Source organism: Curcuma longa, chromosome 2 (genome assembly GCF_044706935.1).
Source record: "Curcuma longa cultivar G26 ecotype Majalengka, Jawa Barat chromosome 2, ITB_CL_G26_1.1, whole genome shotgun sequence".
Lineage (NCBI taxonomy): Eukaryota > Viridiplantae > Streptophyta > Magnoliopsida > Zingiberales > Zingiberaceae > Curcuma > Curcuma longa.
The window spans coordinates 10,888,857-10,914,282 of NC_133862.1; the positions used below are offsets into that span (position 1 = coordinate 10,888,857).

Here is a 25,426-nt window from a genome sequence, read left to right on the forward strand (position 1 = left end):
CAAATAAACCCGTCAACCACACTATCAGTCGAACGGATAGAAATAATTTAAATAAATTGAATTAAAATATTATAATTTATTTTAATATAAATTTGGACGATTCGATCCGTCTAAATTCATAATCGGTATGGTCCGACTAGAATAGACTTGAGTTGATTTACGAATTAAAAAAATTTATTTTTTTTAATTTAAAATTAAAATAGATAATTTAATAAACTAGTCAGTTTCATCAGTTTAAATAGCAATTTAAAATTTTACTTGATCAGTTTACAAGAGAATCCAAATTTAATATTTTAAATACTTTTTTATTTTTTTTGATAGATACCTAGATTGATCTATTTAATTCGCAATCTGTCTTAAATTGAATTGAAGATTTTCTAGCCTGCTAAGTTAAAAACCGATCCACCAAATCCCACTCGCCCCCCTCAATCATATGATGGATTTCTAATATTGATCGTTCTCTTGGCATAGTTTAATCCATTTGACAAATCTACTTAATTAAAAAAATTGTATGCTATACTGCGCGCGACAAATCCATGCGCATTAAGTGAAGTCTTCTTTTTTTTACATGCTAAACTTAATTAGTTAGAGATGTTACTAGATGAATTCTCTACGTCAAATATTACATTTGACTCCTCATTTTCAATAAATTCTCTGCGTTAAGATAGAGTTAGCATTACTAGTGAGTAAGGCTAATCTCAGCCATTGAACCTTCACTCATTGATGGTCGAGATCAAATTTCAATTGGATCAGACGGCGAACAAGGAACGTCTGGGTACTGTCTTTAAATTTAGAGTCCTGGATGCATAAAATGAGTTGGTCGTATTTAGAATTTGTGGTTAATTACCTAATTTAAAAGGATAAAAAAGAAAGAGTATGAATAAGTATGCATAATTTAAGCACACTTGAATCCGATTATTCAAATTAATTAGGTATTGGATTCTGGCATAAATTGATTTGTATGCAAGTAAATACCTAAGCGTCGAGTATTCATTTTAGTGCTTAATTAGAATCTTCTTAAAGAACAACTCCAGAAGCGAAAATACAAACGTATAGGATCAAAAGATTCCTAAATTTGCTCTGTTCTTCTCGTGGCGAGAAGAAGAAAGGATTTAGAACTGATGGGTGTGTTCCTCCATGAAGCTTCTCCATCATTACTCATGTCCACTCTCTGCTAAGACATCTAAGTGGAAGGGATGACAAACCCTGGAGAGGTTGAGGTACAACTTAAGCTTTGAAACACGACGTGTGGAAGATTACCATCATCTTCTCCAGTGCAGGCCACCAATTCGATAGAACACGAGGAACGAAGCTCGGGCTCCATGACAAGGCTTGTCTTGTCATATGCTGGCATGAGAGTCAGTTGGCTTTGCTGAGGGTCTAGGGCTTGTCAGTGAAGAGTGGATAAGATTACAATTGCAGATTTCGATGTCGCTCGCCTTTAGCTATTTCTGGCTTAATTCCAAAATAAAATGTCATTTATTCCGATGGATGGAACACCCGGACGAACTAAGCATTTGATTTCTGTTTGGAAAGGTCAAAAGAGAGAATCGATCCATTCGGCAAAACAAAGAACCTTCTTAACGATAAAGAGAGAAGCGGAGATGATCATCAGAAGTACACAGTTAGTATCAGCAAGGCAGATGAACAGCCGATTCAGTCCGCATCAAGGTTGGGCATAGCCCTCATCATTTGATCTTTCCGCTCGATAAACAAAAAAGGAAAAAAGAGGAAATAGAAGACGAAAACTCGCAACAAAACCACAAGAACTATGAATCTCAAAGCAGATCTGAGGACAAACGACCGCAAACCAAAGTGAAAGAAAATCGAAATAGAAGCACGAAAATAGCTAGGCTCAGGAATGAAAATGGGTAGAAGAATCGGTGTCAGCACATGAGACGAGAAACCTCATCAGCGTGGTGCATGACTTCAGAATTCATCATCGCCCGCTTCGAAGATCAGAACGGCGGAAGGTAGAGGATGCAAACCTGCGATGGGAGGAAGATGAATAGAGCCGGCGGTGTAGATGGGAAAAGTTGATTTATATACAGAGAGAGGAAAGGTGGCTACTCTGAAACCCTAGACTTTGTGGGTTAAAATTTTTGGCCCGGTCCAAATCTTAACCGCCGGCCGGCCCTTTGAGGTATTTTAATTTTATATCCATTAAGAATAAAAAAAATTGATTATCAAAAAATATATTAGGAATATTAAATGAGGTTGTCGAGTCTCTCAAATTGAAAAAAATATAATAATAACTTTTGATTTAAATGATTACCACTTCTTATTTTCCTTTTATCAAGTGAAAATGACTTAAGTTGAACTATCAAAGTATTCTTCGACAGTCGGTTTCATTAAAGAAAATAATTTTTAATTTATTTGTAAAATCATAAATTATTTGCATTAGTCGATCAAAATATTTCAAATCCTTTGGATAGCAACACATAATTATATACACAACCAAATTACCAATTATGAGTAAATATATTAAAAATGCAATAAATGTCTTTAAATTTCATATTTTTGTCTGAACAAACCACGAGTCGCTTTCAAACTTGAAAATTAATATTAATGGAGTGGGTCCATCAACCTAATAATTAATTATTTTCAACCTTTATTTGTCTTTGTGGAAAAGCTTATGTGAACGGATAGCTTAATCAATCCAATTCCTTAGATCAAGTCATTCAAATATTTTTATTTTATTTTTTCTTTACATGAGATGAGTTCAACCTAAACAAGTAAAAAGACTAAATTTAAGTAATTCAATTATGGTCATGGTATATGAGTACAATTGCTTCTGGAGCATGATTGACTTGATTATTACGGGACAGATTTATTGAAGTGAACAAGAATCAAATTTTGACAAAGTCAAAGTAATGCTCTCTCTCGTAATGATCAATTGTAATTTTCTGACTTACTTTTTCACATATGATCGTGGGATTGATCATGTAAGATCGTTGAAGTAGCGAATTCTACCTTTTTACTGAAGTGATAAGTACATATTAAAATTTTTCATACACTCAGGATTTGTATTTCAGTGATAAATCAACATCACTGTTTCTCACGGGGGAAGAAGACAATTGTGTTTTTTGCTTGGGTGATTGCAAAATGGAATGTCACTTAGCTTCAAATTCATCGAGCAGTGCAATAGGGAGAAAAGCCCCACCATGTGTTTCCTTGCAAGGAAAATGTAGCTCTAATTTTTCCCTCATCCCACTCGATTCCACTCTTTTGGCCACAACCCATCAACGGCCAGGATCAGAAGCTAGTACCATTTTAAGATGCTCCAGCGAACCGGCATTGCATCGACGGCTGGAATTTCGGTCTGTTTCAGATCCGCTGCAGGGTTGTCGAATACGATTGGTGGTCGATAGCCAATAGAGAAGAGGATCGGGATGAGAAGCGGGTGCACGTGGGATGAAGCGAGGGGGAGTGCAAGGAGGCCTCTTGGTCTGATCTAGCTGAAGATTGTTGCCTAGTAGCCACGCCTGCGCCTCTTCCGCTCGCCGACGACGCTACTGGAGGAGAGGTAGATGTGATTATAGGGTATAAAATAAAGAGGCGAATCAAAATCCAGAAAAAGGGGGCGATCTTTTGAATCCTTGAATTTGAATTTCGCTTGCTTCGCTGTCGACGATTCAATTATTTATGTTTTGGAAGATTGTTGGCGTTTCTGGATTTCGTGCCTCGTTTCTCCATCTTTCTCGATCGATTTCCTGCTGAATTCTGATCCTTTCTTCGGGAATTTCGGTTTCTAGGTTTCTCCGCCGTTGGGATCGGGCGAGTGTCTAGGTTTTTGAACCTTTGACCTGATTGGGATCGCTGCTAGGGTTTGGAATCCGATGGTGGATTGACGATGGTGCGGCTTCTGGGATTGAGGAGTTTTGGCCTTGATCAGTCTCCGAGGGAGATCACCCGCACGGGTCCCGTCGCCGGACAGGGTAGCGGCGTTGCCGGCGGGGAGAACGGGTGGCTGATCCGGTTCTTCGATTCGGCTTTCTTTTGCGAGTGGATCGCGGTGAGCTATCTGTACAAGCACGACCATGACGGCGTCCGAGACTACCTTTGTAACAGGATGTATACTCTCCCTCTTACGGGAATCGAGAGCTACCTTTTCCAGATCTGCTACATGCTCGTCCACAAGCCGAGCCCGTCGCTTGACAGGTTCGTCATTGATACGTGCTCCAAGTCCCTCTGGATCGCCCTTAAGGTGCACTGGTTCCTCATGGCCGAGCTAGAGGACTCTGAGGACAACGAGGGGATCAGCCGGATCCAGGAGAAATGCCAGATTGCCGCCACTTTGATGGGTGAGTGGCCGCCTTTGGTTCTACCTCCACCGCCCCCTCCTACCATTCCATCTAGCCCCAGGAACAACCCTGTACTCAATCGTATATTATCATCTAAGCAAAAGCTATTGTCATTGGCGTCATCACCGACATTGGGTTCCAGTCACTTGTTTGATGAGAGCGGCCGAGTCAACAGCAGTACTGATGGTACTTCGGAGGAAAACAAGCTGTTAAAAAAGCTCATTCCGGGGCCAAAAGTACGGGATGCATTGTTCTTTAGAAAGTCTATAGAGAAGGATGAGGAGCCGGAAAAAGAAGGGTTTTTGAAAAGGCTTCTTAGCAAAGACAAAGAGGAAGACACGGACAAAGATGGATTCTTTAGAAGGCTTCTTAGAGATAGCAAGGATGATGATGGGGAGCTGACCTCTAGCTCAGAGGGTTTTTTGAAGAGATTATTTCGTGATAAAGAGGAGAAGCCAGGGGAGGACGATGAGAAAGAGGGTTTTATGCGTAGGATTTTTAAAGACAAGAATGAGGAGAATAAAGATGGTGGAATTACTAAGAATAAAGAGGAAGACAAGGCTAGTGAGAATATTGAGGTTGATGAGAAGGAAAATTTTTTTCGTAGACTTTTCAAAGAAAAGCATGAAGAGAAGAAAGATAGTGGCCCTGAGAGGAGTTTGGACAAAGAGAAACATAATGAGATTGTTCAGGAAGAGGAGAAGGAGAACTTTGTCCTTAAGATTCTTAAGGATAAGAATGATGAGGACAGTGGGCATGCTGGAGATGGACAGAAGGAGAAGGTCCATAGGAGTTTGGAGAAGGACGACAAAGATAATTTCTTCCGTAGGCTTTTCAAAGAAAAAAGTGAAGAAAAGAAAGAAGGTTGGCCTAATAGGAATGAGGAGGAAGAGAGGTCCAAGAAAAGCATTGAGGATGATAGTATCTTTCGTAGACTTTTCAAGGACAAGAGTGAAGAAAAAAGGGTTGTTGGGCATGATAATCATGGTGATGACAAAGTTAGTACAAGTGTGGACGAAAGGGAGAAGGAGGGTTTCTTTCGCAGGTTTTTCAAGGAGAAGCATGATGACAGGAAAGTTGCTGGCCATGACCGAAATGAGGAAGAAAACAAGGATAGCGAGACATTGGATGAACGAGAGACCTCTGAGATTTTGTCATTTCGACGGTTGTTCCGGATCCATCCCGATGAAACAAAGGTTTCAAGTACCAGTGATAATGGTTCTTTTGAGAACAGTCCTGGAACAGAAAATTTCTTCCGGCGGTTGTTCAGGGACCGAGAACGTTCTATAGAAGATTCTGAGTTACTCAATTCGAAGATCCAGAAGGAGGTAATTGTTGGGTTAATTTTTTTCCTTAAGTTTTTATTACTGCTTAACAAGTTATTTGCCTTTCGTGAAGTTGAACTATTTGATTTCATTCCAAATGGTTGGTTACCTTTCTTAGTAAACTTGCTAAACTTTACTAGCCTGAGCGGCACTTATTGCATATAACAATTCAACTAAAATTTTGAGGATTTAAGTGCTAATATACTTACCTGACTATCGCAATTTATAAAAATATGATCAAAATCCAAAGCCTTCTCTCATCAAAAGGTAAACAACTGTTCATACCTCTTTTGACCATTCTATACCAATTTATAGTTTTTTTTTTTTTGGCATATCATACATTTCATTTCACATTTTATTTTCTTAGACATTGAGAGGATGAAAGACCAAATGAGCAGATATTTTAGGTAGGTGTCACCGACTTAAGCTTGGTCTATGCATCTAATAGTAGGAGGTCTTGTTAATTTTTGATCAAGTATATTGGTACGAGGTATATTTGTGGTTTTTCAGAAGCATCAATATTAGTTTCTAAAGAAGCCTTTATCCAAAAAAATTTTAAATTGTACACCAGAAGCTTCTATGGAAGATTTCTTTTTTTTTTAAGGCTATAGTAAGCAGCAAACATTAATTTCACTTTTCCTTGTTTTTTCCCCTCTCAATCCTCTGTATCTGGTTACTTGTTCATAAATTGGCACTGCCTGAAGAATTAATCAGCTAATAAATAATCTGGTTAGTTGTGCAAAGTGTTGCATTTGTATTGCTAAGCAAGTTTTATATCTATCTCTCAAGTGATGCCTTAGGTGATTTTGTATCACGTTACTTTTTGTTAGGCTAGCTTGCAGCTTGTTTACTGGTTATATTTATTTATTGCAGAAATGCCCTGCCTCTCCAAGACAGCATAATGAAAAGGGGCATGGAAAACCACCTTTACCTAATAATGTGATATCAGAAAGTCGGAAAGGTTCTTATCATGCTTCACTGGAGTTTGTTCAGTCATTATGTGATACATCTTATGGACTGATTGATATATATCCTAATGAAGATCGAAAAATTGCTCTACGAGAGGTTAGATTATTTCGCCTTTCATATTTTGTGCCACAACATTTTTGAGATTCTATCTCCTGAGCAATGTTCTTTTATTTGTTCTCAGTCTCTTACTGAGATCAACTCACATGTTGCTGAGGCCCAAAAAAATGGAGGTAAATCAATTAACATCTTTTCTCCTGAACTTTTTATCAAATAAAAGATATCATCATCTCTACATTTCATAGACTATTTTTGAGTTTGTATCAAATTATGACTCAATTTTGAGCTTTGAGTCTGTATATGAAGTTATTATTCATCTCGGATACTATTGTTTCTCCTATTTACCAAAATTATTGTCCTTGATCTAAAAGCTGGTGTTTAAACAATTCTTCCTTCATGGTTTAACTTTCTTATTCAGTGATTGTTGTTAGTGCTAGAAGTTGCTGATTAATATATAGAGCTACAATGAACCTATCTGAGCTGAGTTTGCTAGTGTTTAAGGTTGTTTATTAGAAAAGCCCAACAAGTTTGGGCTTTGCTCAATATGGACCAAACTTTTAACCATGTTTATTTAAAAATTTATAAGACATCAAAAAATGTAAAAAATACAATCACATATATATAATTGTTTATATATATATATATATATATATATATATATATGTCTATGTGTGTGACTATTTATGAGCTTTATTAATGAATGTTAACGAGCACTGCTTATTAAGCCAACTTATTTGTTTATCTTGGCAAGCTTAAAAATATATCTCACTACCAACTCGCTCTGTTATATATATATATTAGAATGGACAAAACAAATTATCAAGCCAATTATTGAGCTTGTGTATGGATATTCGGTTTATTAAGATATCGTACCCGACATAAGGATGATATAAGTTGTTGAGTAACATTCTAATCTTATGCTTCTTTGTGAATATATTTACTCCATGGTGATCACGCAATCTTTTAGCACAGTGCTTATGTATTTTTTAGAATTTAGATGGATTATTGGTTACCACTAATGCACTCTGGTCTATGCTATTTTCTATATTTTCTTGATTCAACTCTTAAGGGTCTGAACTTTTTTCTCAGGTGTGTGCTTTCCCATGGGAAAGGGAATGTTCCGGGTGGTTAATATACCTGAAGATGAAGCTGTTCTCCTTAATTCCAGGGAGAAGGCTCCTTACCTAATATGTGTTGAAGTCTTGAAATGTGAAACACCCAAGTAAATGAACCTTTAAGTTTTAATGATCAAATTTGAAATGGTTTGCATTCTTTGTCATGTGTGATAGTTAAAGCTAGATTTCAGTGTCTTTTCACTTAGAAGTTTAGTTGATGACTTGATTGTTGCACTGACTCTTTTCAGATATCATACATTTGTAAGGGTTATTGGTAAATGATGCATAGGAGAGTATAGGTCATGTTCTTGCATTCATCACAGTTATGATAAACATTGTTTTCTCTTTTTTTTCATAGTCGTACAAAGGCAACTTCTGATGCTCAAAAGCTCTCAAGAGGAGGGATTCCCTTAGCCAACGGTGACGCACAATTGCCAAAGCCTCCTCCATGGGCATATCCTTTGTGGAGTCAAAGTGATACATATAATTATAATGGTGATGGAATGTTAAAGTCAACTTCTCAGGCAATTGACCAAGCAATGGCTCAATTATGGGAAGCAAAAGTGAAATATGTCCATGTAAGTTTATCCGTGGAGAAAAAGTTGGTAGATCACTTAAAACCTAATCAAGAAATTGGCTCGGGAAGGAAGATTCAACAAGATACAGAAAGCGTGGAAGATATAGCTGACAAGTCAGTGACTGTCAGCAATAAAAACCTAGAGTGGATTACTATCAATCTTTCTGCCGTCCCTGGGGTTAACATGGATGATGTAGATGATCAAGTGCCATCAACTTCAAAAGATCATCGTCGAGTTCCAAGCACAATTGCTATTGAGGAAGTAAAGGTGGGCCTGTAAGTGAAACATATTGCCATAGGAGTAGTTTTGGCTGTTTATTGCTGATCAGAAATATAGGCCAACTATTTTATGGGCATACCTGTTACTTGTGGCAAACAATTACTTTTCATGATATTTGATATTGTCATGACTTAGTTTTGTTCCATGTCCTTTATTAACTATGCTATTTCCACTTTATTAAGGAATAAATAGTGCATCATTACTCATAACCATCCTTGTGAGCTTGTGGTTCTACTGGGTTATCAGTAGTCACCATATCAAATATAAAGCTTGAGAACTTAATGATATATTTACATTCCACCCTTGGTAGGTTGCAGCAGCTAAGGGACAGGCTCCCCTTGGACTTCCTGTGAAGGGAGTTGCTCAGGATCCCCAGGATTTGGAACCAAAGGTAATTACATTTTCGTTGTGATACTTCTGTTTTTACATGCTGATCATCTAAATAAAGTCTGTATCTGTTTTTGCAGCAGTTGGTGAATGGTGGCACTCCAAAACCTAGTGATGCATTGTCTGGTGAACTTTGGGAGGTGAAGAAAGAGAGAATCCGAAGGTCATCAGCATTTGGGATGTTATCGGGTTGGGACTTGCGATCGGTGAATATCCCATCTTTCTTCAATTTTTTTTCATCTGATCACCAGCTCTAGTGCAGGTTTTACAATGGAGCTTACAGGCACAACTTGACTTCGAAGGGCCATTGTTATGCCTCTGTTATAGTGAATCAAGTTTATTACAATTGTGTTTTTTTAAATGCTCAATGGGGCAGTTTTTTGCGTTCTTTTTTGGTGGATTAAATCTTTACAGCTTAACAATATTGACTGTCTCAACATCTAGATCAGTGGTTTGTTGACAAATGCAATCCTTTGTCTATGTTAATATGAAGTGCCACTTATATTTTTGCAGCTTTGTTTATTTCTTCAATTTTTAGTTCACATGTTGGTTTCTATGTATCACAAATAATTTTGCAATTCTTTGTATGAACAGGTGCATGATGGGCCATTAAGTAAGTATTAATTCAAAAATAATAATTGGGATGAACCTTAAACTAATGTCCTGATATCCTGATATCTAATAGTTTGGACTCTTTGTCTACTCCCCTTGTAATTGTGTTGGATACTACTCTCCAAGTCAACACTTAATACCTTGTTGATTATATGTGAATAATTTAGACCGTGACAGACACTTGAATTCATACTTTTGTCAGATATTCAGTACCTGAATCGCTAGTATGTTAAGGTTAATTGGGGTTCACTTCCAAAAGATTAAGTTGTTAACTTAATTTATAGATTCTTGATTTTTAACCAAAGTGTCTCAACATACTATGTTGCCCTTTGAGTGGCTGCTATACTATATGAATATTTGATAGTTTGCTTAAAAACCACTAGGTTTTGAATTTATGAACTCTGCAACTTGAAGATTTGATGGCGGGTTGAATAGGGTCAATTATTTACCATTTATTTTTTATTTTTTGGAAAAGTTGATGCCTTACAGGACATTACATGTTTACTGGCACTCATACCTAATTCATCACTTCAACAAAACAGATAATTGTGAAGAGCGGAGATGATTGCAGACAAGAGCACCTAGCTGTACAGCTAGTTTCACATTTATATGGTAATTAAAAATGCTTAGTTTGGTTTTTCACCATTGGTTACTCTAGCTGATATGTTATTTCTTACATTCTGCACAAAAGTTTCTGGTGGGTTTTTCACTTTCTTTTTTAATTTTCAATTGTTATTTTATTTTCTTTAAGATTGTGCATTTATAAACAGTCATTATTAACCTATGGTTAGGTTTTACTAAGTAAGATTCTCATCAATAAATAAGAAACATATTGTTCTTTGTTTACTTTTATCGGATTTATTATTGATTGCTTAAGGAACTGTGTCATCTTTTTTTTTTTTCGTGATGATGAGCTTGTGGTCATGTACTATCTTTGATGATACCTGCTTTATTATTATGGATTGATTGCATTATTAGGTAAGAATTTAAACAAATTATTCTGTACCAAATAAGTTTTGTCCAAGGATGGCTTTACTAAGGAGATGATTGCGTCAGTTTTTTCATATTGTATTTCGTTTTAATAAGTTTTTTGATCCTTAACTAGAATGCCCTTGTTTTTTTTTTTATGTCAGACATATATCAAGAAGCAGGCCTCCCACTGTGGTTAAGACCTTATGAGGTTCTTGTTACATCTTCTTATACAGCACTAATTGAGACAATCCCAGATACGGTGGTTCTCCTTCTTATTTACTATTTATTGCTCCTTTGTTCCTTGCATATGCATTCATATTTATTCATAATATTTAATCCCCCTCTTACAGGCCTCAATTCATTCAATAAAAAGTAGATTCCCATATATCTCAAGTTTGCGTGAATTTTTCATAGCCAAATATGAAGAAAATTCGCCAAATTTCAAGCTTGCCCAGGTAATTAGCTTGTCTCGGTTATTTGTTTGGTTCATTATCAAGATTGGAATAATATAACATTCTCAAAATCATTATATCAACAATCACTTAATCCTAAGCATGTTATAAACCACATTTTTTCTCAAGACTTCTATGACAAATTTTTATTATGCCATTATTCATTTTCAACTTTTTTTATTATCTATTGGAACTTCAGTTATGGTTTCCAAATAATGGAATCCCATCTTTTATAATTTGTGTTTGAAATTCCTAGCTCAAATATTAGGTTTCTTTACATTTCCCGGCAAAGTTACCTTGTAATCTACTTGCATGGCATATGACTTTGGAAGGGAGGAAGTAAAAATGATAACAGGTTTAATATTGAGGGTAACAATCCAAGCCAGTCACATTGTGATCTGTGGATAACTATTGTGGAGGAAAATTTTGGTATTTTCTAGATGTGTTCATCTTTTACCCATTCCAAGTTTTGATCATTTGGCAAGTCTACCCTATGGCAGAGGATGACTGATGTGGTTTTGATTCAACCTAGCCACGATTACAAGTAGTTAGAGAGGAACCTCCACCTAAGTTGGAACACTTCAAACAAGATGGAAGATCAACACTAGATAACCTCAAACAAATGTAAAGCATATCATAGCCATTAGGACAAAGACTAGGCCCTTTGGATCTCCTTTGTTTGAAGTGCCATTCCCAAGCTTGTGCTTCAAAAGCTATTGTGACCATGGATTGAAATTTCAAATTATGTTGTGTAGCACGGACAAAAAATTTTGTTCTACTGAATGGTTAGAGCAGGGTGACAGAAGGTCACTTAATTGTCGATGTTGGAACAATGCTATCCATGTAAGTAGAGTCGGGTGATATTGTGGTTTATCTTGGTTGGCACAAATAAAAACCAAACAAATCAACTGAATTTAACACGTGAAGTGAGGAATGATTTTGCAATTTCAGGAAGGGGGTTGAAGAGACAAGAAAGACTATAAATTGACTTACATTAAAGAGAAGACATACTTGATAGGTTGGGGGAGAATCAAAACTATTGAAATTTTGGAGGACATTGTTTGACGGATTGGTTGTGGATTCCAGTAACATTGGCAATGACGGTGGACTTAGCTAAGTTTCTAGAGTGGATTGGTGAGGTCACGGGCTTCTTAATTTGGTTACAATGAGTTGTGAAAGAGGAAGCAACTTGCAATTCATGGAGACATTCATAATTCCTTTCCCCCTTTCAATATTAATAATCTATTAATTGTATAACTAATACTTTACATATTGTCTTATTATTAATCAGGACACTCCATTATTAATAATTTGTATTAATTGAATCAATATTTTCACATTTTTAATATGTATTGACTAATAACTTTATATATATATATATATATATAGAAAAACAGTGGGGCCTATCCTATTAAATATCTTATTTAATTTTTAAAATTTTAAACAATTTATATTGTTAACTAACAAATTATATTACTTCTAGCCCTTTAAATTCTATTCCAACATTTATATATGCATCTTTATTAACATTATTAAATAAATAATTAAAATTAATTTTATACAATAATATTTCAAATAAGTTGAAAGTGTGAACATCTTATATTTTAAGACATGTCATCATAAGGTCTTCTTCATTTGTGAGCTTGAGCGTCGGGACAAAGTCACGAGGTGATACTATGGGATTCAGATGAAGTTGGAAGTCCATAACAGCTAAGTTAATAAGTATATTAATTAATGGTAACAGATGAAGGGGAGCCTTGGCGTAATGGTAAAGTTGTTATCATGTGACCTAAAAGTCATGGGTTTGAATTGCCGAAATAGCCTTTTATAAAGCTAGTAAGACTGCATACAATAGACTCTTCTTCGGAATTCTGCATTAGCGGGAGCTTCATGCACCGAGCTACTCTTTGGTAACATGTGTTATTTATATATTTAATTATTGTTAACAAATTTGAGGATTAAGTAATTTTTAAATAATATTGATAATTAATTAATTTTACTTTTTATTAAATATAAATAATATTTAATTTTAAAAATTAAAATGATTTAATTTAGACCAATTAAATTTTGTTTACATTTATCTATTTAAATACTTTTATTAATAACATTAGTTCATTTTAAATAAACTTATTAATTAAACTAAATAATAGATTTTAAATTAATGAATTAAATTAATGGATTTCCTTAGCTTGGTTAAATTCAATCAAAATTTAAATTAATTAATGAGAATTAAAATTAATTAAAAATTAAATAAATCGGATTTAAATACTGTTTTCTATATTTTTTGTTTATTTAGTAAATATTGTTATTTGTTCTTTCTATATGTTTTTATTTCCATATTTATTTATTTTTAATTTTTTAATATCAATTTTTATCCCATTGATTTGATACAATCAGCACTTTGTTTTTCTCTAAATTTCTGATATGGATACCAATACCAATACTGCCACTCATGGTCCCAGGACGACAAGCTCTGCTAAGCCCAGTAAGGGGGCACAGAAAAGCAAGTGATGCATTATGTAACATTTGGGTCAGAAAAACATGGAGCGGTACAGCAATCTTGCCTCAAATATTCAATGAACATGGTAATACAATTTGGAGGGGTTTGAAGGCTCTACCTATTTGTTCTGAAAGAGTTAGAACTAGTTGAGGAGTGGAAATATTTGTGGTTCACTTCAGTTGAATTTAAAAAAGGTGTGGACAGATTCTTCAGTTGGTCTAATCGACGAAGTAACTGCTTCCATTTTGAGCAACTAGAAGACCAATGGTGATATTGGTTATCTAACGGAAAGATCAATACTAGTTGATTTGCAAAATTGAGCTAGTTGATAATGGAATCAACACTAGACAATAGACATAACAATATAAAATTTAAAACCTGGGAAATTCACAATATCCTAACCTAGAAAGCATTGGAAGCTCTAATTCCTGAAACTAAAGATGGTTGTGTCTGAGAGGAAAGTAAGGGGGAGAAAAATGTACCAAATGCTTTCACCTAGTGTAGACCTAAACATTAGCAATAATGAGGTAAGAAAAAGTGACTTTGGTTGCAGAGGAAAGAGAGTAGATGGAGAAGATAGTAATCAAGTATAGAGCTGAAGTGAAGATCTTGTATTCGGTTTTACACCATTCTTGTAAAACAAAATATGGAAGGGGGATCACTTCCACTGGTAAATTTGCCCTGTAAAGTGTTTGCACATGAGAAGATGACACTTGTCTTTTGATAAGGAGAGAGAGGAATCAAGAAGGGTAAAAGACTTAATTCGTGGCAACAATCTTGGTGGACCATCAAGAACCTTAATGAAGTAATGCCATGTGTGCACCACAGCTAACATGCTAACAACCAGGCACTAATGTGCCTGAATTTTCACTTTTTTTAGAGGATCTTGCCTTCTAAATTACCTTGTTCTCAATTCTGAGCATTTTGTAAGTTCACGGCTCCAATAGAGGATGGTCGGCATGGGTCTAGTTTTGATCTTAGGAACACCTTCGCTGAACTACCAGTATTTTGACCAAGATGCAAGGGATCAACATCTGAAAAGCAATTCGGATGAACTCAATCTTCTTGTCTAACCACTCTGGGAAGGGATCCTAGAGCTTCAAGGACAAAGATCTGGCTATACAATTTATGTACGATCCTTTTTGTTCTATTTATGGGGCATACATATCACTGTTCCTCTGCCCATAGCTTAATGTATAATTCATTGCTGGATTTTCTTTTAGAAAATAATACTTAATATGCTACTCCTGTTTGATTCTTTGACAGAGAAATTTTGTTGAGAGCATGGCAGGATATTCCATCTTATGCTACTTGCTTCAGGTACTTTTTTAGTTCAACTTTGTAAAGTTCTTCTAGTTTTGTGCTTGTGGTTTTAACTCAACTGTTAGAAGTTTGAAGTTATTTGGATAAACTATTATGCCTATGATTGTTTAGGTGAAAGACAGACACAATGGTAACATCTTATTGGATGAAGAAGGGCATATTATTCACATTGATTTTGGTTTCATGCTGTCCAACTCTCCTGGTGGTGTCAATTTTGAGAGCGCACCATTTAAATTAACTCGTGAACTTCTTGAGGTTAGATTAAAGGATTTAGTTATGTCCTCATAGCATTATTTTTATGTTAGCTCAACATTATGCCCCCTATTGGTTAAATTATACTTTGGTGGATGGGTTTCTCAAATTTTTGTATAATAATCTGATGCTAGGTGATGGACTCAGATGCTGAAGGAACTCCTAGCGAGTTCTTTGATTATTTTAAGGTAGCAATCCTTTTTTCCTTTGCTGGTAGCCTTTACAACTGTAGTTGTCTTTACTTCATTACATGCCCTCCTCAGGTGCTATGCATCCAAGGTTTTCTCACTTGTCGTAAGCATGCAGAGCGTATAATTCTTCTTGTGGAGATGATGCAGGTAATATGACATAGTTCTGATATATATCACAGCTTGATTTGTTATTTTGTTCACATAAATATCAAGTTACTTTGAAGTGGTTCTTCTTTTGTTGCTCCTTATTTTCTGCATCTTTTCTGAAACTTCTGTTCTCCTGTCCTCTACTCCATGCAAAAAATTAAAATATTTTTTGTTTTTTTTAATTCTCAAGAAAGCATGAGTGGTTCTATTGGATAAGTGTTTTGTAAAATAAGTTTAAACATCCAAGTAAGACGTGATTAATTCTAAAAGTTCCTAATATTTTAAATTGGCATTTTATCAGGTTGGAATTTTATAGATAAATGGATCATGTTAATTTTCCTGTCAAAGAATTGTTATTTCCTTGATTATTCGTGACAGCGATTTATCTATTCCTTCTCGATCTGCTATTAACATGAATTTGGGGTATCTGAGCTTGACAACCTTATAATGCCTAGTGTTGAGTTCTTGTTCAGTTGTTTTCCTCAAACTGTCTCAACTGGTTAATTTCTAGATGTAGCATGAATCTTGACAGTTTAACGATTCAAGCATAAAGTTCCATAAAAAATTATGCACTTTCAATTTTTACTAAATTTAACACATTTACTAGTCCATGTGTTATGGTTGTTAGATTGTACTTCTGAGCTCAGACGAGATTGAGATATCAGTATCAGATTGATTTTATGATCCAGTCCATATTGAATTGTAGGTGGAATAGCCAAGGAAGGATCCTTCAGACAATTGGATCAGTCAGTCCTAATCCCATTGCTCTTTTGTTGACCTATGTTGTGGATAGGAATGTAAGTAGATGATTGCATTCGTTAGAGGGAATCCTGGACCTCACATGCCAAGTGTATTATCAATGGGAATTGGGCGCTTTATGCATGACAGCAAAAATAACCATTCTTGAGTGAATAGTAGGTCATTTTTTTTGTTAGTTCTGGATCAGAGCTGATCCTGCACTTCATTTGATCTTGGACCTCTTTGCTAGTAATGACTATTTTTGTAATAAGTGAGGGAGGTCGTGTTCATCTAGCAGCTAGCGAGCAAGCGAGGAGAAGAGGGAAACTGTTTTTGCATCTTTTCCATATCTCCGTTGGCCAGGCTTCTTGTGCTATGTCTTGTTGTCCGTATGCTTGCACATCCCAGTCCTATGGTTTGTTTGCGCTAGATGCCCTGTTACCCCCTTTCCCTGCACTCACCTGCCCCCACTCTGTGCCTTCTTCATAGTTTCCAACTCCCATGAGTGTAAAACCGGTAAACACAAACTCTTACAACTGATTCTTGTGTTATAGTCATTTGTCTGCAGAGATCAAAATGTTGGTGTGATATTGCTTTTTGGCTGCATCAAAGTCTAATAACATAATAACTCTAGGGTGGATATCAACCTGTAAGGTTTGTACTATTTTTAAATGAACATCTTTCTACATCTGCAAAAAGGGGGGGGGGGGGGGGGGGGGGGGGGGGGGGGAAGGGGCCGAACCTCAATAATGAATAAAGATTTTGGTTATTTCTGGCTATATTGGAACCTTCTAAAGGACCAGGTAGAAGGATATTGGTAATCATCTACTGGATCTGAAAAATCTATCCAAGATAAAAAGTTTGAAGCAGGCAAGACAATCCTTCATGGTGCAAATTAAATTAAACTTAAATCTTTATGTTGTAGGAAATGGATTAACTATTGTAAATTCCTAACATTGACATTAAGAACCAAATACCTTGAATTGCTCATATTAGTAATAGTGCACTTCTCAGATTAAATGTTGATATAGATGGTTCATGAATTTGCACTGCAGAACATCACCAGTCACTTCACTACAATCTCTAAACCTTGGTTCTTTGTACTGTAGGACTCTGGATTCCCTTGCTTTAGGGGAGGAACTCGAACAATTCAAAATTTGAGGAAGAGGTTTCATCTGAGCCTTACAGAAGAGGTCTAATTTCATAGACTTTACCCTTTTGATGTTCTTGTTTTAGCAAGTTATTGGTGAATTTTAACTATGATATGTTTAAACAGCAATGTGTCTCCTTGGTGCTTTCCTTGATTAGTAGCAGCTTAGATGCTTGGAGAACACGGCAATATGATTATTACCAGCGAGTACTAAATGGAATCTTATGAGGTGCTATCATTTATCACAGTTGATGCCCTTTCCTACTATCAATTCCTGCAGTGAAAGTTTGGAAACATGCTGAAAAAAAAGAGATTCTGTATGGTTGGCATGTTTGAATTTTGCCTGGTGGACCAATTACTATTACTCATCCAACAGTGTCAAATTGATCAGAGATTTTGATCATCTCAGAAGAGTGTCTTCACTGCCATTGACGTGGGAAAATTGTGTTCAGTATCCAATTTTAGTTGGAAATCTAGGATGGCCGATGCCATTTGTTATTCTGTTTGGTTTTAGCTGCAATGATTCGTATCTCCACTTTGTTGTAGATACTGAAAGACAGTGAAGATTGAAATGTTAGATCCTAGTAAGTGTACAGAAGACCTTAACAGGGTCATGAGTTAGCAAGTTTATCGCAGTTATTGGATGTGGAGTGAGCAAGATGATAGCTTGAGGTTTGATCAATACAAGATGGATTTTACAAGATGGATTTTCTTGACTGGAACTACATGGAGCTGTCAATTTGTACCAGTGCTTTTGCTGCATTATTGTCGTGGTTTGTGTGTTTGTAGTTGCGTTCGATCAGTCTGCAGTCGGTTGCTACCTTCACATTTTGATGCACACAACACACTTTTGTACCTCGCACAATATGCCATCTTTTAGTTTGTATACTATTTCAATTTTGCTGATTGTTTCTGTAAAGTTGTCAAGCTTTTCCTCTTCTCAAATCATGATCAATCATCACATTTTTTTTATTGCAGTGCATTTTTTTTTCTGTTAGTCACGTACACAAATACCCAACCACACCATCTAATTTAATACATGATGCATGGCTCATCTATCTTGGTTTCTTTCTTATGCACCAGCTTCCAGAACAGATTAATTCAGTCATAATGCAACATTTGTGCATTTAGTTGGTTTATCATTCAAGAATGATCAGATCGATATGTTCTATATTAACTTGGTGAGAGCAAGAATTGCTGCAGAAGAAAAGAAAAAACATGTTCTATTTGGCCATCATTGTCAGTTATTTCCACCGCATTCTCGTTCCAAGTGAACACTGGTCTTATAATAATGTTCATTTCTCCCGTCTTCTTTTCAGGCAAGAAGCCAGAATTACTGATGCTAAGTGAGTTACCTTTTTCATATAGTTTTCTGCTTTAAACCTAAAAGTGTAGGACAGGGATTATCGATGCTTTTGTTTATAATATTCATTGTTTTTATGCATCAGCAATTGAACTCGACAAATTTTGGTAGGTGCAAAGGTGGAGCAATTGTTTCTTTTCTGTTCCATCTTCTTCCAGATTTATTTGTATTCCTGAAAATTAAGAAAGTTTGTTATTATGGTGGCTATCTGGTGGTCCAGAAACTCTTGAAATTTCTTTGTTTTGGGACGAACAACATTAATTTTGGAAGCTGGAGCTTTTCAAATGTTCTCTTGTTTTATAGGTGCAGCATGGAGACATTGAAAAGAGCTGCCTTCTTTAGGAGAGAGCTCTCTCATGCTGGGCAATGCAAGCTGCTGAGTGCTGTGTTTTATTCGAAGGCGGTGCAAATTTGGATAAAGTCTTTGTTTCTTTGCCCCATTTGTTGTTGGATGTGAGGTACTAGATAGACATGCCCCTCCTGTAGCTGCTTATAGCTGCTTCCTTTTTTGATAATTCAGATGTCTGGGTTTCGATGGGTTCCCCTTAGCATCTACCAGTTCTCCCTTTGAAATTTCAGAAAATTTTGCTTTGTGCTAGGAGGTAGAGTCTTTTCTATCCTCAAAATTGACATATAGCCAGCCACCTTCAGTCAGTGCTTCCTCTTTAGTTTTCTTGTGACATAGTAGGGGCAGTCTGTACCACTTGAGTTTGGCTCGATACGATTTAGAGTAATTGATCTGGGTATAACCATACATTTCAGCTGAATCATTAGTAATCTGATAATCGAACGTGACCACTCGCTTTGGTTGAACTCTAGGTAATCAAACCAAATTAAATTACAACTCCACTTGATCGAGTCAAACTCGATCTCCACTAGGTAGCTTTTCCAACTGAGGTCCGGGCTAGTTTGGGGAATCAGCAAACTTTTGTATTTGTTATAGCAAGGTGATTTCGCATTTAAAGACATGACGATGCAAACTCGACTAGCTTAGATATAGAATTCAGATAGAATTGCATTTAAATCTATTTCTTATATGTGCATCTATGTGTTGAAACAGAGCTCCTATTTAAACTGAAAAGTTCTGAAATCTCGAATTATAAATCCACAAAAAAGATCATGGAAAGTTGAAAAGCGTGGGTGGACCAAATGCTGCACGCTTAGACGACTTGCAGTCGACTTGTTCTTGTTCGTGAAGACTTTTGTTCAGTGGCCATGTGAAATAATTGAAGAAGTTGCAGCAGCAGCAGTTCCATGATAAGAGCAAAAGTTGATGCTACCACCTACCTTCCACTTAGTAAAACAAAACCAACTTGTTTAGCTCCAAGAGATCCTTGCGTGATTATGTGCGATCGGGATTAAATATCATCTGATCGCACGGCACATGAACATATATGGCCACTCTTTTGTGATCTTTAGTTTTCCTTAAACCACTCGTGAATCACAAGTCTCCTTTAGGAGTCAAGAATGGATCTCATCTTCTTCGCTTTTTTCACATCACTCTTTTGTACTACTTCTCCTAGTGATCGATTGCCCTACTTGGCCATTAATGACTTTCTCCTTTTGTTTTTATATATTTGTATCACGATAAACACGATTGTGTAGTAAATCTATAGCTAGCAAATATGGATGTGATTCCACTTGCTTGAAGTACTTCAATGGCGTGAGTTTAGTTTGTAATGTTTAAAGTACTTGACGACGATAAAATAAGTCCTCAATTGTGTAATATCTTTTTGTGTTGTTTCTTAAACAACAAATCTGCTTCTCATGAAGTATTAACATGGTACTAGAATAGATCGTGTCCGACCCGATCAACCTGTTTTGCCGCTATAACTTTCGTTTGAAAATTTATCTATCGAAACAAGAACTATATTCTCAATGACTTAGTCAAATATTGAGATGTTGGTAGCTAGCACATATGAATCCTTATCCTGATATGCCTGTAGCTTTTGAAGAGGCATATGCCTAAATTGGATAATATGCTAGCTAATCCAACAGTAATAATTCTTTGCTTGGATTCTTACTTGAGAAAGAGAACACTTTGCTCATTGCCCGATAATTCTCGATATCAATGGCTTAGTTGTAGCAAGACTGTGCTAATCCATAAATTGAGTTTACTTGGATGGAAAGTGGTCGCAAAGTTCCATCATTCATGTACGAGTACATTTCGGTGTCAATTTCCCTCTTCCTCTCTATTCCCCTCCTCTTACACCATCCAAGTAAGCCAACCGAAAAGGATCTCGACCCGAGTTAAACAAATATCTTCGAACTCTTTTTTGTTTCTTACTCTTGGCAGGTATGAAAGCCAAGCAAGTAGAAGATGCCTTCTTCTACTTCTCAAGCGTATTTTAGATTGCGACAATTATGTCTCTTTACGAAACACAAAATATATATATTCTAATCAAAATAATTACTCAAAATGATCCAATTAAAACTAGTCCTCTTTGTCTACTAACACACTCCATTAATTGCAGCTTAAACACAATTAATACACATAATCTCCCTTATTATTCAATAACTTGTCTATATAAATGATCAATATTGTTTCAAAGAATATAAATTGTCGAGAGCAATAGATTGTCTTCTCTACAGAAGCATTTGGCATCTCTTTAGTTAGGTGATATGTATAGATGCTGAAACAATTCAAGAAAGAATAATTTAAGATAATGATTCTCTATCATAATTTAGAGATATGGATGCTTAGCTTCAATTAAATTCCTATTAAAAAGAAATTGAAAGCTCCACATTTTTTTAAAAAAAAAAACAATAATAATAAAAATGATTGGGACACATGCAATCAAACAGTGCCTTAGTATTCCTTCATTCAACATCATTTCAAGCATAACTTTTGACCCATTTTTTTCAATAGCATAGAAGATTATGATTTTCATCAAGCATTTTGTTATGAATTTCATAGCAAGTCAAAATTAATTAGTAGTCATGATCTTATTATTTTTATAAGCAATTTTATTTTATTGATTATTTTATTATTTTAGAAAAAAAAATATAGAATACCATTTCTATGAATTCATTATAACTAGCATATATATACAATGGTTTGGTGAGAAATAAATATAAATTGATTTGAAAAAAAAGGATACAACTAAGTTAAATGACTTAATTGAGACACTAAATTAATTGTAAATTAAGGAAAGATTAGGCGAAAGCTTGATAGTGATTAATCCTCCTCTCATTAATTAAAGTGGATACATCAATTATCCATCACACCACATTATTCATGGTGAGCAATGGATGAGTCTTTAGGGGTGATAAGAGGTAGTAAGAAGAGGAGGCTATTTGTCACCAATAAATAAATAACACTAATATTAGACATTGATGTAATTTATCACTCTCATAGTCTTAAACTTTTCATTCGAGGACTTACAAGAAATGATGAATGTTTTGAAAGAGAATTCTTCTTAATCATTTGATGAAGCTTCTTTTCGGTAGCAATTTGCACAATGTTCTAACAAAAAAAACTACATTTTAAAACATAAATATATAAAATGATGCAAACTAATAACAAAGAATCAATTCCAAAGCGATCGATGAATGACAAGCCCCTCAAAAAGTTGTTCAAAGCTAACATATTCCTCATCTAAATAGCCATACAGAAATACTAGTATTATCATTTTTAGGGAGACAACAAAGTGTAGTAATTATTGAATCCATTAATTCATATGCATTTGCAAAGAATCTTCCATACCTAATTTAGAGTTATTTTTAAATAATAATAAAAAAAATTGGATATCAAGTATTTGGTCCTTGCTCTTCCACTACTCTTTTCTTTTGCTCTCTGTCCTCCAAAGTGCTCCAAAGATCCTTGATAAGCTTCTCTTCCACCTTCACCACTCAATTCCAATCATGACTTTCCTCACCATTCATAAGCTAACAACTTGGCTTAATTTATTTAATTTGAGAAAATTTTCATTTTACTCCATACATCGAACTACTTTTTCGATTTGTTAGCTCGGTTTGTCATTCGAGTTAGATGAATCATTATTAAGATCAGAAGAAGAAGATACTTGTTTGTAGTGAAATCTTCCTTAACTCAAACAATGGAGTATATATACGATAACTCTTAACTCGATAAGGACTCTCCTTGTAGCCTAGTCGAGTTACTAAACTACTTCTTCAAGAGTAGTTTATTTTCAAACTACCGAGGGGGGTAATTGTAAAGATATGAACTATGAGGCTCGAAATGACATTTCTCTTTCGATTTTTTTTATATAAATTTTGTAAAACATATAAAAACAGTGGTCAAACTTGAATTTTCGTAAAAGAGTAAAAAGGTATCGAGGAGCATTAATAATAATATTATCAGCATAAGATTAAAGAGTAAACTAATGGGATTAGTTTATGTTATCATCAAACAATGAATTAAGAACCCTAATTCTCCTTCACCAACGTTGGTCCTCGGCCCGTCCACGTGGAATTCTCTGCACACTAAGCTTGAACAGAATCTAGCCATTAATGGCGACTGCTCTGCTTCTCCCTGTTTTCTTCCCTATATATGAAGCTCAGCTCTGCTGCAGCGCTTATCACTCATCCATTAAGAGCAGAGCAGACGAGGAACAGCTCGAACTCTTCTCCTTCCTCAGTAAAGTCACTTATTCCAATTCCTCAGTAAATCGATTCTTGATAATTCGTGGCGAAAAGATGGGGGCGGAGAAGTACCACCAGCAACCTGCTTTAGCTCCCATGGATGTCGTCGCGCTGGAGCACGGCGATGGCGACAGCAAGTGTTGCGACGACGACGGGCGGCTCAAGAGGACTGGTAAGGAGACGGCTGCGCCGTCCTTTTGCAAAATTCGAGCTTATATATATGTCTATTTGTTGGCTGCAGGGACGTTGTGGACGGCGAGCGCGCACATCGTGACGGCGGTGATCGGCTCCGGCGTGCTGTCGCTGGCGTGGGCCATCGGGCAGTTGGGCTGGGTCGCCGGCCCCGTCGTCATGCTCCTCTTCTCCTTCGTTACCTACTACACCTCCCTTCTCCTCGCCGACTGCTACCGCACCGGCGATCCCATCACCGGCAAGCGCAACTACAGCTACATGGACGCCGTCCACGCCTACCTCGGTGAGTTCGCCGCCTCCCCCTTCGATCCAGGAGACAAACTTCGCTCATGTCTTCCCGTGCAACAGGTGGAGTCAAGGTCAAGCTCTGCGGGTTCATCCAGTACACCAACCTCTTCGGCATCGCCGTCGGTTACACCATCGCCTCCTCCATTAGCATGATGTGAGTGAACTGCAGAAAGCGAAAGAGACTAATTCCATGACTTTTGTCTTCTCTTCCTCACAATATCCATGAAACAGGGCGATCGGAAGGTCGAATTGCTTCCACGAGAAGGGCCACGAGAACCCCTGCCATGCCTCGAGCACTCCTTACATGATCATCTTCGGCATTCTGGAGATCTTCCTGTCTCAAATCCCCGACTTCGATCAGATTTGGTGGCTCTCCATCGTCGCCGCCGTCATGTCCTTCACTTACTCCTCCATCGGCCTCAGCCTCGGCATCGTCCAAGTCGTCGGTTAGCACCAAAGCCACTCTTCTAGCTGTCCAGTCGTCTGCGCTTCTCGGCGCTATAACTCGTCTCCTCTGTTCTGTTTGATGCAGCGAACAGAGGCTTCAAAGGCAGCCTCACCGGAGTCAGCGTCGGGACCATCTCTCCGATGAAGAAGGTCTGGCACAGCCTCCAGGCCTTCGGGGACATTGCCTTCGCCTATTCTTTCTCCCTCGTCCTCATAGAAATCCAGGACACCATCAAGGCGCCGCCGCCGTCGGAGGCGAAGGTGATGAAGAAGGCGTCGTTCGTGAGCATCGTCACGACGACTCTGTTCTACATGCTGTGCGGGTGCATGGGCTACGCGGCCTTCGGCGACGAGGCGCCCAGCAACCTCCTCACCGGCTTCGGCTTCTACAACCCCTTCTGGCTCCTCGACATCGCCAACGCCGCCATCGTCATCCACCTCGTCGGCGCCTACCAGGTCTTCTGCCAGCCCCTGTTCGCCTTCATCGAGAAGTGGGCGTCGGCCACCTGGCCGGAGTCCGGCTTCGTCACCCGCGAGATATCCCTGCCGCTGGGCTACCGGCTGAGCCTGTTCCGGCTAGCCTGGCGTTCGGCGTTCGTGGTGCTCACGACGGTGATCTCGATGCTGATGCCCTTCTTCAACGACGTGGTGGGGCTGCTGGGGGCGCTGGGCTTCTGGCCGCTCACTGTCTACTTCCCGGTGGAGATGTACATCGCGCAGAAGAGGATCCCGAGGTGGAGCACGCGGTGGGTGTGCCTGCAGATGCTGAGCATGGCGTGCCTGGCCATCACGGTGGCGGCGGCCATCGGCTCCGTCGCCGGAATCATCACCGACCTCCAAATCTACCGTCCCTTTAAGAGTGACTCTTAAATAGTCGAATTAGAATTAATTACCGCTATGTTGTTAAACAGCATCGTTTATCATCCGCGCTTTTCACTCATGTATATAAATAATAAATAATTAAACATTAGTTTATCATCTTTTAGTTTATCTTAGATAGAATCCAACGGTCTCATACGATCGATAGAGGTGTAAACGAGTCAAGCTGTTCATGAGCTATTCGAGTCTCGGTTCGAAAAAAATTCGTTTGAGTTCGTTCGATTAAGTTAACGAGCCGAATTCGAACCTGATTTCAAGTTCAAAAATATTATCGAGCCGAGTTCGAACTTAACAGTATTTG

At 37.2% G+C, this 25,426-nt stretch overlaps 3 protein-coding genes and 1 non-coding gene across 5 annotated transcripts in view; 3 read left to right on the forward strand and 1 right to left on the reverse strand.

Moving 5' to 3' along the window:
• Positions 1–334, forward strand: part of LOC141821598 (phosphatidylinositol 4-kinase beta 1-like) — a 5,058-nt gene extending 4,724 nt beyond the window's left edge. The window contains exon 6 of the mRNA XM_074708974.1: positions 322–334. Within this exon, the coding sequence (XP_074565075.1) occupies positions 322–334 (13 nt within the window). The remainder of the gene's footprint in view (positions 1–321) is intronic.
• A 1,517-nt stretch (positions 335–1,851) lies between these two features.
• Positions 1,852–1,948, reverse strand: LOC141822557 (small nucleolar RNA Z221/R21b). Its single transcript, XR_012601289.1, has one exon. It is a non-coding gene; the product is annotated as a small nucleolar RNA Z221/R21b (small nucleolar RNA).
• A 1,640-nt stretch (positions 1,949–3,588) lies between these two features.
• LOC141820392 (phosphatidylinositol 4-kinase beta 1) lies at positions 3,589–18,323 on the forward strand. Of its 2 annotated transcripts, none has more exons than XM_074707699.1 (16): positions 3,589–5,632; positions 6,503–6,694; positions 6,780–6,828; positions 7,745–7,877; positions 8,129–8,615; positions 8,938–9,018; positions 9,095–9,220; positions 10,169–10,238; positions 10,760–10,857; positions 10,949–11,053; positions 14,817–14,870; positions 14,985–15,128; positions 15,260–15,313; positions 15,389–15,463; positions 17,311–17,394; positions 17,478–18,323. In XM_074707699.1, the coding sequence occupies exons 1-16, from the start codon at positions 3,854–3,856 to the stop codon at positions 17,577–17,579; spliced, it is 3,633 nt and encodes a 1,210-aa protein (XP_074563800.1). In that variant the 5' UTR covers positions 3,589–3,853; the 3' UTR covers positions 17,580–18,323. The 2 variants fall into 2 exon arrangements, with proteins under 2 accessions (XP_074563800.1, XP_074563808.1); XM_074707707.1 differs by having other exon boundaries at positions 9,098–9,220.
• Positions 18,324–23,338: 5,015 nt separating this feature from the next.
• Positions 23,339–25,221, forward strand: LOC141821319 (amino acid permease 4-like). Its single transcript, XM_074708732.1, has 5 exons — positions 23,339–23,491; positions 23,561–23,794; positions 23,860–23,953; positions 24,031–24,245; positions 24,332–25,221. Exons 1-5 carry the CDS (start codon positions 23,374–23,376, stop codon positions 25,114–25,116), a joined length of 1,446 nt encoding a protein of 481 aa, XP_074564833.1. The 5' UTR covers positions 23,339–23,373; the 3' UTR covers positions 25,117–25,221.
• The last annotated feature ends 205 nt before the right edge of the window (positions 25,222–25,426 follow it).

Bases quoted from the DNA above. Each gene is read 5' to 3' on its own strand.
- LOC141821319 (XM_074708732.1), top strand. From the start codon at position 23,374: ATGGGGGCGGAGAAGTACCACCAGCAACCTGCTTTAGCTCCCATGGAT. The intron at 23,795-23,859 runs GTGAGTTCGCCG...CCCGTGCAACAG, and splicing joins CGCCGTCCACGCCTACCTCG to GTGGAGTCAAGGTCAAGCTC. The intron at 24,246-24,331 runs GTTAGCACCAAA...TGTTTGATGCAG, and splicing joins CGGCATCGTCCAAGTCGTCG to CGAACAGAGGCTTCAAAGGC.
- LOC141820392 (XM_074707699.1), top strand. From the start codon at position 3,854: ATGGTGCGGCTTCTGGGATTGAGGAGTTTTGGCCTTGATCAGTCTCCG. The intron at 6,829-7,744 runs GTAAATCAATTA...CTTTTTTCTCAG, and splicing joins TGAGGCCCAAAAAAATGGAG to GTGTGTGCTTTCCCATGGGA. The intron at 9,221-10,168 runs GTGAATATCCCA...TCAACAAAACAG, and splicing joins CGGGTTGGGACTTGCGATCG to ATAATTGTGAAGAGCGGAGA.